This window comes from Eriocheir sinensis, chromosome 67, assembly GCF_024679095.1.
Source record: "Eriocheir sinensis breed Jianghai 21 chromosome 67, ASM2467909v1, whole genome shotgun sequence".
In the NCBI taxonomy this organism is placed as follows: Eukaryota; Metazoa; Arthropoda; class Malacostraca; order Decapoda; family Varunidae; genus Eriocheir; species Eriocheir sinensis.
In genome coordinates, this window is record NC_066575.1 from 200,001 (window position 1) to 214,938 (window position 14,938).

The following is a 14,938-nucleotide window of genomic DNA, read 5'->3' on the forward strand; positions in this document are numbered from 1 at the left end:
AGAGAGAGAGAGAGAGAGAGAGAGAGAGAGAGAGAGAGAGAGAGAGAGACTATACAAGAAAATATTCAGACCAAAGGAAAGAAAGAATAAATATAACCAAATAAATACGGAAGGAAAAGAGAGAGGAGAGGGTAAGGAAGGAAGGAAGGAAGGATGAGGAAGGGGAAGAGGAGGAGGAGGAGGAGGGCAGTAAGCGGTCCTTCCATCTTCCTCCTCCAATAAACGTTGATGGTGGAGGCGTTTCTTAATATCCGGTCCTGGAAGTTGGAGGAGGAGGAGGAGGAGGAGGACAAGGAGGAAGGAGAGAGGAAGGGATGGAGAGATTTACTGGTTACAGATGAAAGATGGAGAGAGAGAGAGAGAGAGAGAGAGAGAGAGAGAGAGAGAGAGAGAGAGAGAGAGAGAGAGAGAGAGAGAGAGAGAGAGAGAGAGAGAGAGAGAGAGAGAGAAATAATGACTGAAATATATATATGAAAGATTTCCGACACACACACACACACACACACACACACACACACACACACATATCATCTCCCCCCTCCCCTTCGTCTCTCTCTCTCTCTCTCTCTCTCTCCTCTTTCATATTTTATCTCCTCACTTCTCTTTTTTTTCTCTTCCTCTCCTCTGTTTCCTCTTTTCCTCTTCCTATCATTCCCTCTTCTAACCTTTTTTTTTTTGTGTGTGTGTGTGTGCGTGCGTGCGTGCGTGTGTGTGCTGGAAGCGTCTTGGCACCCAGCTACAACAACACAAAAAAATACCACACTCGCTTACCCCGCAGTCGATTCCTGGTCAGAGCAAACAAATGATCCATCCCTCCTGTCATTACTTCCTTGATTACCCGGAGTCACGCGCTGCGGTACCCTGGGACCAATATATAGCGATAGCGTGTCCTGGACTATGTAGGCAGGGTTAGGTTACTAGGTTAGTGTGTGTGTGTGTGTGTGTGTGTGTGTGTGTGTGTGTGTGTGTCGTGATGGTGGAATTGATTGTTCACACACACACACACACACACACACACACACACACATACAGACCCCACTCACACACATACTGACCCCACCACCACCCCATTCACCTCCCCCCCCAAAAAAAAAAAAAAAAAACACGAAAATACCCGTTTCCTGCCCGTGGTCTGTTTTCCTCTTCTTCCTGAGTGAGTTGCAGCTATAAGTATTTTTTTTCCAGTTCCATTTCTTTTCCCGCTTCACTTTTATTTTCCGTTTCACTCCCAGTCCTTTGCTTTGCTTCACCTCCATTTCTATCAAGGCTAAAAATGAGAGCGGGAGCGAGAGAGAGAGAGAGAGAGAGAGAGAGAGAGAGAGAGAGAGAGAGAGAGAGAGAGAGAGAGAGAGAGAGAGAGAGAGAGAGAGAGAGAGAGAGAGAGAGAGGAGGGGAGGGAGGGAGGGAGGGACCACCCGCCGTCGCCAATTGAAAAACATGTATGGGAGTTTTATCTCGCTGCGGCGCCATCACGTGGATTAGTTTTATATTATTCTGTGCAGAGTTTTATGAAGCCCTCACTCCCTCCCTCCCTTCCTCCCTCCCTCCCTCACTCGTCCATCTCCAGCCCTGGGACTTTTGAGGTGCAGGGATGTAGGAAGAGAGAGAGGGAAGGGGGGAGGGGGAGGGCTGCAAAGAGAGAGAGAGAGAGAGAGAGAGAGAGAGAGAGAGAGAGAGAGAGAGAGAGAGATTAATGATTGTATGTATATATGTATGATGTATGTTTGTTGGTGTGTGTGTGTGTGTGTGTGTGTGTGTGTGTGTGTGTGTGTGTGTGTGTGTGTGTGTGTGTGTGTGTGTGTGTGTGTGTCTATCTGTATGTCTGTATGTCTGTGTATGTATGTATGTATGTATGTGTGTGTGTGTGTGTGTGTGTGTGTGTGTGTGTGTGTGCTGCACGTGAGCCCGCATGTTGTGCAGGTCTGGTTTGGTCAGGCCGCCAGGTGTCCGCCGTGATAGCAAGCGCCAAAATAACCTCGGCGGGTCAAGGCCGGCCAGGCGGGAGGGAGGGAGGGAGGCAGCATAGTCACAGTTCCGGAAAGGCTGCGAGGGTCGGGCCGCAGCAAACACTGTCATGGGGAACACGCGCGCCCTTCCGACTCTCACATCAAGTATTTTCAAAGGTCGAGAAAGAGATTGATCGGGTTCTAATGAGTAGTTTTGTAGGTTCATGTTATAGGAGCTTTGTCAAACTACCACCGGGGTCATAAAAGTACTTCTGGAAATACCGAGAAATCCTACGAAAGCCTTGTCAAATATATGAGCTTGAACGCCAAAATGTTTAAAAATATGGCCCCTTGCATCAAGCTGCCTTCTGAAGTGGTCATAACCGCGTGTCCGCCGCCCTCTTCTGCTAGATTTACTTGCTAAATTACGTCGTTGTTTTCATCCTGACGGCTCTCTTGAACACAACCCTCAAGTGAACGTAACATTACCGTGTTTACAGTAAAGGAGAGGAGCTCCGAGGCCACATGCAGCGACAGCGTATGCTTCCATTTTAGATAGAGAGATATACTGATCCAGGTAGAACAGGATGATAGAAATATTCGCCACACATCACTCCGCACAACCTGAAACAAAGCAAAAAGCCGAAAAGCGAGATACAATTTTGTGCTATTGAAAGTTTCCAAGTTATAGAAAGGAAGGAAATGCAGGGAGAGGAATGCTGCTGCAGAGTGTACCTGCATGTGAAAGAGATGAAAGAATGAGGATATTGGGTAACTCTTGCAGGAGGGAGTTGCACAGAACGCTATAGGCAGTGGCAAACGATAGCAAGGACGGAACACATCGGTGGATTTCAAAAGAATCAATATTGAGGGTCACATTCTAAAACATCTCGGCGCCCAAACTCACATATCTGACAGGGATTTCGCAGGAGCTTGGGGCATTTGGAGGGATAGTTTAATGACCCTTCTAGTAGTCCAACCCTTCGTCTTTACCATGAACCTAAACAAACACTCACGAGAACGCCACTCATGTTCTTTTCTGCCTTTGGAAGTACCTGACTTGAGAGGCTGAAACGTCTGAGAATACCGTCCCAGGGCAGGAAGGAGGCCATGGCGCACCCCAGCCTCTTCCGCACCCAGCTGTTGATCCTCCCATAGCGGGCGGTCGATAAATGAGTACTGAAGCCTTGAGAAGCGCGTCAAGATGAGCTGCGGATGATAACACGTACTTACTTACCTCAGTACTCTCAGACGCTTCCATCTCTCACATCATCTATTTCCAAAGGCCGATAAGGGGCTCAGTCGGATTATATTGCATTATTTTAGGTTCATGGTGCCGAAGAAGGGGCAGACTACCACCAGGGTCTGAAAACTACCACTGGAAATACCTCCCACAACTCCTACGAAAGCCTTGTCAAGTATGTGTGTGTGTGTGTTTTTGGGCGCCGAATGTTTAAGAGTATGACCCTTAGTCTCCTCTGTGGCCCGATAAACATGATATACGTAAACAGCTGTGGAATCTACACACACACACACACACACACACACACACACACACACACACACACACACACACACACACACACACACACACACACACACACACACACAAAGATAGAAAGATAGATAGGTTAAGAGAGAGAGAGAGAGAGAGAGAGAGAGAGAGAGAGAGAGAGAGAGAGAGAGAGAGAGAGAGAGAGAGAGAGAGAGAGAGAGAGAGAGAGAGAGAGAGAGAGAGAGAGAGAGAGAAACACACACACACACACACACACACACACACACACACACACACACACCTGGTAAACATCTTTGTTTGTCAGGTGCTCAAAGCTCTTCATCCACCCGATTGACCCCATTAATTAACTCTCTCTCTCTGTCTATCTATCTATCAATGTCTGAGTTCACTCCATGCATCCCTTACTGTCACTCTACTAGAAGGGTTCCCATCTTGGCCTTACACGCTACACATTTAATTTCCTAGACTCATCCTCGTAGAGAAGACATATCAACTTTTTAGCATAGGAGAGAGGGCACAAGCCTACTTTATAATGTGTCTCAGTGGAGGTTCTTGCGACTCCATAAAGTGTAAGGCATGAGGGAAGGGGCTGCGGTGAAGGTCATATTATTTAACATTTCGTCGCTCGAGCACACACACACATTTGATAAGGCTTTCGTAGGTGTTGTGGGCCTTTCCATGAGTAGTTTTCTGACCCTTATGATACTTAAGCTAGGCGTCTGTACCATGAACGTGAAACAACACTCATGAGAACGCATTAAACCTCCTTTTTGGCCTGTAGAAATGTTTGATGTGAGAGTCGGAAGCGTCTAAGAATACCGACCTGTGAGTGGAGGCGCCTGTGAGTTAGCACCTGCCGGGCCAGACATTATGCGTGAACAGGTTGCCTCCCGCGGCGGGCCACACGGGAGGCTCTCAGACGCAGCCAGCACGGAGCCTCGACCTCCACTTGTCACTAGCGTGTCGGGATATTCTTAAACGTAAGGGGCTCCCATTCCGACTGTTTCCCAAGGCCACCGAGACAATTGACAGGGTCTTTATTGGTGTTTTTCACGTTCAAGATTCCTTAGCCATGTAAAACTATCCCTAGCATTACAAAACAGTCAATGGACATCCCAACATTCTTAAAAGTAAAGGGCTCCCATTCCAATTATTTCCCAAGGCCACAGAGAAGATTAATCGGGTGGAGTCTTTGTGGATGTTTTTCACGCTCAAGATGCCTTAGCCATGTAAAACTATCCCTAGCATTACAAAACAGTCAATGGAAATCCCAGCATTCTTAAACGTAAGGGGCTCCCATCCCGACATTCCCAAGGACACAGTCACGATCAACAGAGTCTTCATGGGTGTTTTTTTTATGTTCAAGATGCAGAAGTCGTGTAAAACTACCACTGGCGCCACAAAACAGTCCATGGAAATCCCAGCATTCTTAAACGTAAGGGGCTGGCGGCCTTTCCAGGGGTACTTCTATGACCCCCGTGGTAGCCTGACCCTTCCTCTGTACCATGAACGTGAGAAAAACACTCATGAGAACCCGAATAACTTCCTTTTCGGCCTTTGGAAATAGTTGTTTTGAGAGCCGAAAGCGTCTGAGAATACCGACCAGGGAAGCGGGGAGGCGCGTCATATGTTAGCGGGGCCACACGGACGCCGCGTAACTCCCTCCCCGCGACGAGTGATGATCCTGCCGTTGGTGCCAAGGTCAGAGGTGTTATATATAGCGGCCGTTAGATGCTCTTATAGATGAAGGCTGTTGGGCGCTCAGGGAAAGCCATTGCACCCAACACACACACACACACACACACACACACACACACACACACACACACACACACACACACACACACACACACACACACACACACACACACTTCACGTTGAGAGTTAGAGAGGGAGAGAGGTAAAGAGACGCAGTGGATTGGTTTTAAGAGATGGAAAAGGAAGAGAATAACAAAATATGGAAGCATACAAAGAATAGATATACGCTTATTTGATCTTCTTCTTCTTCTTCTTCTTCTTCTTCATTATCAGCAGCATCGTTATTTTATTATTATTATTATTATTATTATTATTATTATTATTATTATTATTATTATTATTATTATTATTATTATTATTATTATTATTATTATTATTATTATTATTATTATTATTATTATTATTATTATTATTATTATTATTATTATTATTATTATTATTATTACTATTATTATTAAAGTTTTAGGGGGGAGAGGAGGAGGAAGGGGTTAGATAAGGGGGAGGCACTTCCATATATGTATGTTCGCCAGTTAATACGCAGCCTTCCCTTCCATTTAGTACGCACACCATGAGGGGGGGGGGGGGGGAACAAGAATACTCGTCTCTGCCTTCAAGGGGAGTCTCTGGAGCCTTCACTGTTAATTAGATGCCCTGATTTTTTTTTTTTCTAGCTCGTGTCCAGTTGTGGTGACAGTGGTGGTGGTGGTGGTGGTGGTGGTGGTGAAGTGACCTAAATGATACGCCTTTTGGTAATTAGTGAATTTAATGATATGGTTGTTGGTAATTGTGTGTTATCTCTCTCTCTCTCTCTCTCTCTCTCTCTCTCTCTCTCTCTCTCTCTCTCTCTCTCTCTAACACACACACACACACACACACACACACAGTAAACAGTAAACAGTCTGAGAATAAAATTAAATCGAATAAAAGGAAGGATCGGTCACCTAATGGAAAAGCAGATCTTCCATCGTGCTGTGAGCCTCCTGACTACGGGGGTGGGGGGGGAGGGGGGGGGAAGAGGAGGAGGAAGATAGAAGAGAAAAGGAGGAGGATGGAATGGAGGGAGGAAGTGAGACAGATGGGGGGAAGGGAAGAAAAGGAAGGTTGCAAGAGAGATAGGAAGAGAGAATGAGGAAGAAGGAGGAGGAAGCTAGAAGAGAAAGAGAGGCAGGGAGAAAGGAAGAGAAAGGAGGAGGAGGAGGAGGCTGGAAGGAGAGAAATGGAGGAAAACTTAGAAGGGAAGAAGGAAGGCTGGGAGGGGTAGGAAGGCACGGAGGAAGGGGAAGAGAAGTTAAGGAGGAGAAGGAAGGGGAAGAAAGCTAAGGGTTAAAGAAAGGGAGGAAAGGGTTGAGAGGCAGAGAGAGGGAAAGGAAAGAAAGACAGGGAGAGAGAAGTGGAAGAGGTACAGGGAGAGGGGAGGGAAGGAAATAAAGTGGGAAGGGAAGGCAATGAGAGGGAGGCAGGGTCGCGGGTTAGCCAGGGATGCAGAGGCTGTAAGGAGATCACCAGAGGCCACTGACCGTCGGCCTACGTGTGGCAGCCCCAGGTAACCTGTGTTTAGTCTGCCATCCCCGTCTTCAGGTCCATCTAACCTTCATTGGAAACTGTATCGTATTGGCTTGGACCGCATATCTGAGCTTGCCAACCCTGGGCAGTCGGGGCCCAGCTCACCAGCCGTTCATCTTCTCTTACGGGCTGGTCGATAAATAGGTACCTTGGGAAGGATTTGAAAGGTAAACTGTGATAAACCGGATGTCAAACTTTCCCACCACAGACTCAAGGGCAGGGTGTCGGAGATGAGCAGCGCGGCCTCACCCACGTCTCCAATTTGACCTTTGTCTCATAGTCGACGTCTTTTCAATGAAGGCAAATGATCTTTTCCCAGCCCTTCGCTTTGTTCTAAGTTTTTAAAAACTTCGACCATTTGGGTGACCCTTCTCTGTACTGGTTCAAGGACTCTCTGTTCTTTCTATAACAAGAGCGCCAAAAATGAGGCGTATTTTTAAACATTTCGGAGCCCAGGCACACATGTATTTGACAAGGCTTTCGTAGGAGTTTTGGGAGGCATTTCTAGGGGTAGAACTTTTATGACCCTGGTGGTAGTTCGACCCTTCTTCTGTACCGTGAATTTGAAAAAAAACACTCGTTAGAACCCGACTGATCTCCTTTTCGGCCTTTGGAAATAGTTGCTGTGAGAGGCGGAGGCGTCTGAGACCTCAACCAGTGCTATATAGATGAAACTCCGTGATAACTTCCGCGCTCTTGTTATTAACACGCTTGAAAAGATAACATAACTCTGCTACGTTCCTGGCGGTGATGCAGAGGAGGCAGGGAGGGACAGGTGGACAGGGAGGGAGGCAGGAACGGGACAGAAGAGGCAGGGACAAATGGAGAGAGAGTAAGAGACAGGGACGGGGCAGTGAGGCTGGCAGGGACGGAGGAGGCAGAGAGGAGGAGGCAGCCCGCGTCCAAAAGTGGTTCGTGCAGGAGATGGTTTCTCAAATATTGTTAAAATGTTTGGAGAGTTGTATTTTTAGACGAGTGATGACTGGAGGGAGGGAGGGTGGGAGGGAGAGCAGGAGGGAGGGAGGAGGAGAAGGAGGGAGGGAGGGAAGGAGAGAAATTGAGTGGAATGGGATGTCGGAGGGAATGTAATGGAATGTGAGTCCAAAGATGAGAGAGAGAGAGAGAGAGAGAGAGAGAGAGAGAGAGAGAGAGAGAGAGAGAGAGAGAGAGAGAGAGAGAGAGAGAGATGTCCTTTCCTGCTGGCCATTTTCATTTATGTCGGTCACTTGTGATAGAAATTTCTCTCTCTCTCTCTCTCTCTCTCCAGTATTGGATCTCGGTGTGAACTCAACCAGATGCTTCTCCTGCTGATGCTGATGATGGTGATGATTCTGCCTCTCTTCCAACACCTTTTCTCTCACCTATTTCCCTCCCCTTCTCTCTCTCTCTCTCTCTCTCTCTCTCTCTCTCTCTCTCTCTCTCTCTCTCTCTCTCTCTCTCTCTCTCTCTCTCTCTCTCTCTCTCTCTCTCTCTCTCTCTCGTTCAGGTGACCTCATTTTGCTTCACGCTGATGACAGGTACTACATGTTTTATTCATGTTTCGTGTGTGTGTGTGTGTGTGTGTGTGTGTGTGTGTGTGTGTGTGTGTGTGTGTTCAGGTCTAGCATGCCATGAGAGAGAGAGAGAGAGAGAGAGAGAGAGAGAGAGAGAGAGAGAGAGAGAGAGAGAGAGAGAGAGAGAGAGAGAGAGAGAGAGAGAGAGAGAGAGAATTACTCAAGCATCACTGTACCATCCATGTGACAGTCGCCAATGGAGGAAGACAGATTTATGGGCGGGAAAAGCAGGTGATGAATAGGCTAACTGGTTCTCGGGAGCCATCATCTATAGGCTGATTGGCCCCTTGAAGTCTCCTTGTAGCATGTGCCCTTGGGATTCTCTTTTAGATTGAGGTGAAGTAGATTTATGGGAGGGGAGGGAAGGTGGGTGATAAATTGCGCTTTCCCTGGAGATGTGTGCTGGTGAAGTGACTGGCCTCTCGCAGGAGTCTGATAACCTTGTGTGTTTCTATTGCTATTACTTATACTGCTGCTGCTATTACTACTGTTACTGCTATTACTGATATTGTTATTATAATTTTCATTGTTATTACTCCTGTTACTCTTTTCTTCTGCTTCTTCTTGCTCTTCTTCTTCTTGTTCTTTTTGTTCTTGTTCTTCTTCTCCTTCTCGTCCTCTTCATCGTCCTCCTCCTTCTTCATTTCCTTTTCCTACTCCTCCTCTTCTTCTGCTTCGTATTCTTTCTTCTTCTTCTTCTTCTTCGTCTTCTTCTTCTTCCTCCTCCTCATCTTCCTCATTAACCTTGCTTTCCTTCCCTTCCAGGCCCCCGAGAGAGCCGAGGCGTGGGAGGGGGTGAGGGACGCCCGCCACTTCGGCCCGATGTGCTACCAGCCGCTGGAGAACGAAGTATGGGACCTGGTGGAGAGCGAGGTGGATTTGGTGCAGTACGAGAACCAGCTCCGCGCGGCGCTGGCGAGGGAGCTGGGCGGCGAGCTGTACGAGGAGGAGATGGAGGAGGTGGAGGACATGGCGAGGAAGAACGTGGAGAACGCGCACAGGCTCAAGAAGAAGAGGAAAGAACAGGAGAAGGAGGAGAAGTGCCGGGGCGCGGGCCGAGGCATGAAGGAGTGCATGGGATGGGACCTGGAATACATTGAGGACAACGAGGAGGCGGAGGAGGATATGCCCGAGGAGGGGGTGGAGGTGGTGACACAGATGGATGCAGTGTTCAGGACGAGAGTGCCGGCTGGTGGTGGTGGTGGTGATGACAGTGGTGGTGACAGTGGTGTTGGTGAGCCCCTTGTCCCCATAGAAAAGGACAAGAAAACCTCAAACAGACACAGTGTAAGCGAAGACAGACTCAAGAATTTGTCGCGGGCGAAGAGGCGAAACAAGAGGGGACGAGAATGGAAGAAGAAAAAGAAGATGAAGGAGGAGGCTTTCAGGAAGAAGAAGGAAAGGAGGAGAGGTACCCAGAGGAGGAGACTGAACGCAGAAGCAATAAAACAGAAGGAGGAGGAGGAGGAGGAGGAGGAAAAAGAAGAGAAGAACTATAGCTACATGAAGGAGAGGAAAAACGCGAGAAAGGACAGAAGGAGAGACGCCAGGAAAAGGAGGTTGAGTGGGGAAGGAAGGAAGGAGGAGGAGGAGGGAGAGGAGGGGGACCGAGACTATCTTTACATGAAGGAGAAAAGCATGAGCGAATACCACATGTCGGAGGACTGTCTCACCCTCAACGTGTACACCCCGCTCGTGAGTATACACCCGCCACCCCCCCCCACCCCGCCCCGCCCCCCCCCCACCCCGCCCCGCCCCCCCTTCTCACAAAATAAATAAATAAAGAAAAAGAAAGAAAAAGAAAGAGACACAGAGATAGGTAGATAGATAGATATAAATAGATAGACAGATAGATAGACAGGTAGATATGTAGATAGATAGATAGATAGATAGATAGATAGAGAGAGAGAGAGAGAGAGAGAGAGAGAGAGAGAGAGAGAGAGAGAGAGAGAGAGAGAGAGAGAGAGAGACACACACACACACACACACACACACACACACACACACACACACACACACACACACACACACACACACACACACACACACACACACACACCTGCCTCACAAATCTTTCCTTTACCTCATCGATCCTTTTCCTCCTCCTAACCTACCTCACATTCTCTCTCTCTCTCTCTCTCTCTCTCTCTCTCTCTCTCTATCTATCTATCTATCTCTATCTATCTATCTATCTATCTTCTTTGGGCTTCACTTCCTCCTCCTCTTTCACTTTTTTTTCTCAACCAATTTATTTCGATTTCTTCCTCCTCTTCCTCTTCTTCTTCTTCTTCCTCCTCCTCCTCCTCTTCTTCCTCTTCTTCTTCTTCCTCCTCCTCTCATACTCGTCTTCCTTCACTTTCTATTCTTATTATTACTACATTTCTTCCTCTTGTTCTTTTTCTTCTTTTTCTTCTTGTTTTTGTTCCTCCTCCTCCTCCTCCTTCTCCTCCTCCTCCTCCTCCTCCTCCTCCTCCTCCTCCTCCTCCTCCTCCTCCTCCTCCTTTTCCTGTTACCACATCTCTCTCTTCCAGCTAGAAGGAGAAAGAGGAGGAGGAGGCAATGGAGGGCCGCGGAGGAGGAGGATGAACGCCTCTCTCCCCCTCGTTCTCTACATCCACGGAGGGTCCTTCTACTCCAACGGGGGACGCCTTTACCCCGGGGAGAAGCTGGCGTCCCTGGGGCTGGTCGTGGTCACCATCAACTATAGGCTGGGGCCCTTCGGTACGTGGTGGTGGAGTAGTAGTAGAAGTAGTAGTAGTAGTAGTAGTAGTAGTAGTAGTAGTAGTTGGTGGTGGTGTTGGTGTTGGTGTTGGTGGTGGAGGTATGTGTGTATTTGGGGGGGGGACTGTATGGTTGTGTGTGGGGAGTGTGTTTGTGGGGGTCGTGAGAATGTGTAGGGGGTGGGGTTAGTGGGTATGTATGAGTGTGGGGGTGAGAATGTGTGTGTGAGGAGTAAGGTGTGTGGTGGGGAGAGTGAGAGAGAGAGAGAGAGAGAGAGAGAGAGAGAGAGAGAGAGAGAGAGAGAGAGAGAGAGAGAGAGAGAGAGAGAGAGAGAGAGAGAGAGAGAGAGAGACGCGAAGTGAGGGAAGCGCCGCGAGGTCTGACCGTAACAAGAGCCATGAAAAGGATGACCGTCTTGTGATCACCGGGAAAAGGCTCCGTTTGGACACACACACACTCTCTCTCTCTCTCTCTCTCTCTCTCTCTCTCTCTCTCTCTCTCTCTTCTCCCTCGCCTTCAAACTCTCTCTCTCCCCCAGGGTTCCTGTCCACGGGGGACGAGGCCGCACGGGGTAACTGGGGGCTGCTGGATCAACGCCTTGCCCTGCTCTGGACACGCCGCCACGCCCGGTCCTTCGGTGCCTCCCTCAGTAAGGTCCTGCTGCTGGGGAACTCCGCCGGGGCAGCCTCGGTCATCCTGCACCTGGTGTCGCCTCTGTCCAGCGGTGAGTGGAATTGTGGGAGAGAAGGGGAGCGCTTAAGGAGGAGGAGGAGGAGGAGGAGGGGGAAGGGGAGGAGAAGGAGGAAGGTGATGAAGAAGAAGAAGAAGAAGAAGAAGAAGAAGGAGGAAGATGAGAAGAAGAATGAGGAAGAGGAGGAAGAATAGGGGAAGAATACCGAAAAGGAGATTAATCGGGTTTTTATGAGTTTCTTCTCACATTCATGGTACAAACTACCCCTTGAAATGCCCAAAAACATCCCTGAAAGCCTTGCCAAATAGGTGTACTTGATCGACGAAAGGTTGGAGGTGGCGGTGGTGTGTGTCGCCCCAGCCGCCACAGTCTACGGGGCCGACGCTTCACGTTTCACTACCCAGCGGCGCCGCGTGTGTGTTATGAATGGCTTCTTGATTACCTCCCATTCCAGCCATCTCCTGCACGTTACGAGGAGGAGGAGGAGGAGGAGGAGGAGGAGGAAGGGGAACAGGAAGATGGTGAAGAAGAAGTAGTAGAAAATATATAAAACAAGAATGAGCAAAAAAGAAAGAGAAAGAAAAAGAAGAAGAAGAAGAAGAAGAAGGAGAAGGAGAAGAAGAAAAGAAAAAAGAATGAGAGAAACAAGAAGAAAAACAAGAGGAAGAAGTAGTAGGAAGGGATTACAAAGGAGTTGAAAGAGGCAGTAGAAGAAGAGGAAGAAGAAAAAAAGAAGGATTTTATTTCCATTAATTATTTCCATCTTTGCTACGTTTGCTTTCCATCGATTTCCCTGTCTAATATCTGTAGTTGGCGCCTGTCTTACTCCCATATTCTTAAACGTATCGGGCTCCCACAACGACTATTTCGTCACCCTCATAAAATAATTGCCTAAGTCATTTTCAGCGATTTCCCCATTTCTATATAATTGCCTTCGCCATTCAGGGTTCGAGTGTACTAGAATTGGCCTTTTCATTTCTGCCTAAATCTTAAGCCAAATGAGATGATGACAGTTCTTTTCTGATATCCTGTATAAAGTAGAAAATAATGACTTAGCGCTTTGTTTACGAAGGTGACGATTTTCCAAGGCCACAGAGAAGATTAACGGGGTTTTCATGTGTGCTATACCCGTTCGTGGCGCAGAAGTCATGTATAACTATCACTAAGATCACAGAACAGTCCATGAAAACCTCAGCAATTTCTACGAGAGGCTTTTCAAACAGACGAACTGAGGCGACGAAATGTTTAAAAATGCGGGTCTTACCCCCATGTTCCCTCAGCCCCTCTCGTCCCGCCTGGCTGTTCACCTTTCTGGGCTTTCCTCAACAGGTTGTCGGGGGAGAGCGTCCGAAACAGTATAAACAGACCTTGGTCCGTATTCTCAGACGATTTTGGATAATACAATAAGCATTTCAAAGGCCACAAGGGATATAAATCACTTTCCAACCTATTCATTTTTTTACATTCCACAATGGTTAGGTTTTCCATGCAACGCCAGACACACAGGAAGAGGTTTCCCGTGTATAGTTTCCTCAGATTTCTTAACTTAATTATGAACCCAAAACACTACACAAGGAATTTTCGAAGGCTTTGGAACTGGTTTGGAGGCTTACTAAGCCATCAAGGCGAACCGTAAAAGTGGCCGTAATGTAATGTGGCGGTGTTGGTGTTGGTGTAGGTGGCGGAGGCGTTGCTAAGCTTGTCCCGTGTGGCTCCGTATGGTTCTCCGTGTGGCTCAGTGGATCAGATAATGCGGGGAGAGTGTTGAGTGGTCGCCGCGGCCAGCCTGTCACCCACACGCCGCGTGATGACAAACAGGCACTTGCCGGGGGTGGGGCGGGACGCTCACACACACACACACACACACACACACACACACACACACACACACACACACACACATACTGTTATGTAGTTATTTGTGTAGTTCATTAGTTGGAAAGTTAGTTAATTAGTTTACACACACACACACACACACACACACACACACACACACACGGATGAAGCCTGTTCCCGAGAGAGAGAGAGAGAGAGAGAGAGAGAGAGAGAGAGAGAGAGAGAGAGAGAGAGAGAGAGAGAGAGAGAGAGAGAGAGAGAGAGAGAGAGAGAGAGAGAGAGAGGGGGGGGGGGGTCGGGACGCGGCGGCGGGTGGCGGTGACAGGCTTGCAATCCACGTCTTTTGTCTTGACCTAATTAACGGCCGCGTTGCTAGGGAGGACGGAAGCGCCGGCCCGCACGCACTTCCGTCTCTTGGTGAACCAGACCAGCAGGTACACACGTCGCGCTCCTCGGCCTCCCCCAACGCATATATACACACATTCATACATACATACATACATACATACACACACACACACACACACACACACACACACACACACACACACACACACACACACACACACACACACACACACACACACGCCTGTTAGTGAACCAGACCAGCAGGTACACACAACGCGCTCCGCAGCTTACCCCAACACATATATACTTACACACATTACACGCATATACATACATACATGCATACATACGCACTTCCGTCTCTTAGTTAATCCGAGTAGCAGGTACATACACACGACGCGCTCCGCAGCCTCTCCTCACCATATTATATACATACACTGTAACCCCCAGGCTCGTCTTATCACCCCTGTTTGACTCAGCAAAACAAGGAGGTCTGCACGTGTGAGGCAGTACTGACCCTTCTTGCGCCGGCGTCAAAATGCTGGCATGACACTTTCATACTGTAAACAAGAGCAGCCGAGCACTTGCCCTGTCACATCTTCACTACTTCCCACTACTTCCACTCGCCTCGTCCAAGTTCATTTATCCCTACCTATCCGTTTTTAGCGATTCGGCGATAACATACACACATACATATATACATACATAAATACAGACAGACAGACAGACAGACAGACAGACATGATATCGGGCTTTTTTGTTGGTCTTTTTTTTCCCTTGAGCTGCCTCCCTTACTGTAAAAAAAACATACATGCATACAAACATACATATATACGTACATACATTTACGCACGCGTCTTCCCTGTAAATAAAAATGCTTGGAATGAATTAGAAGTGGAGGAGGCAAAGAGAGGAGTGTGGTAAATTAAGGAAAAAACAGACGTGGCAATCTAAGGAAAAAAATAGACGTGGCAAATTAAGGAAAAAACTGGACAAATTAAGATTT

General features: G+C 48.0%; 1 protein-coding gene across 8 annotated transcripts in view; it reads left to right on the plus strand.

The window, feature by feature from the left end:
* The window catches only part of LOC126987886 (cocaine esterase-like), a 70,995-nt gene that overhangs the window by 22,638 nt on the left and 33,419 nt on the right, over positions 1-14,938 (plus strand). For all 8 annotated transcript variants that reach the window (XR_007741256.1, XM_050845365.1, XM_050845360.1 and 5 more), the window contains exons 2-4: positions 9,102-10,031; positions 10,868-11,057; positions 11,596-11,781. Coding sequence is in view for 7 of the 8 variants with exons in the window: in XM_050845360.1 (XP_050701317.1) it covers positions 9,102-10,031; positions 10,868-11,057; positions 11,596-11,781 (1,306 nt within the window). In the remaining variant the exon portion in view is untranslated. The remainder of the gene's footprint in view (positions 1-9,101; positions 10,032-10,867; positions 11,058-11,595; positions 11,782-14,938) is intronic.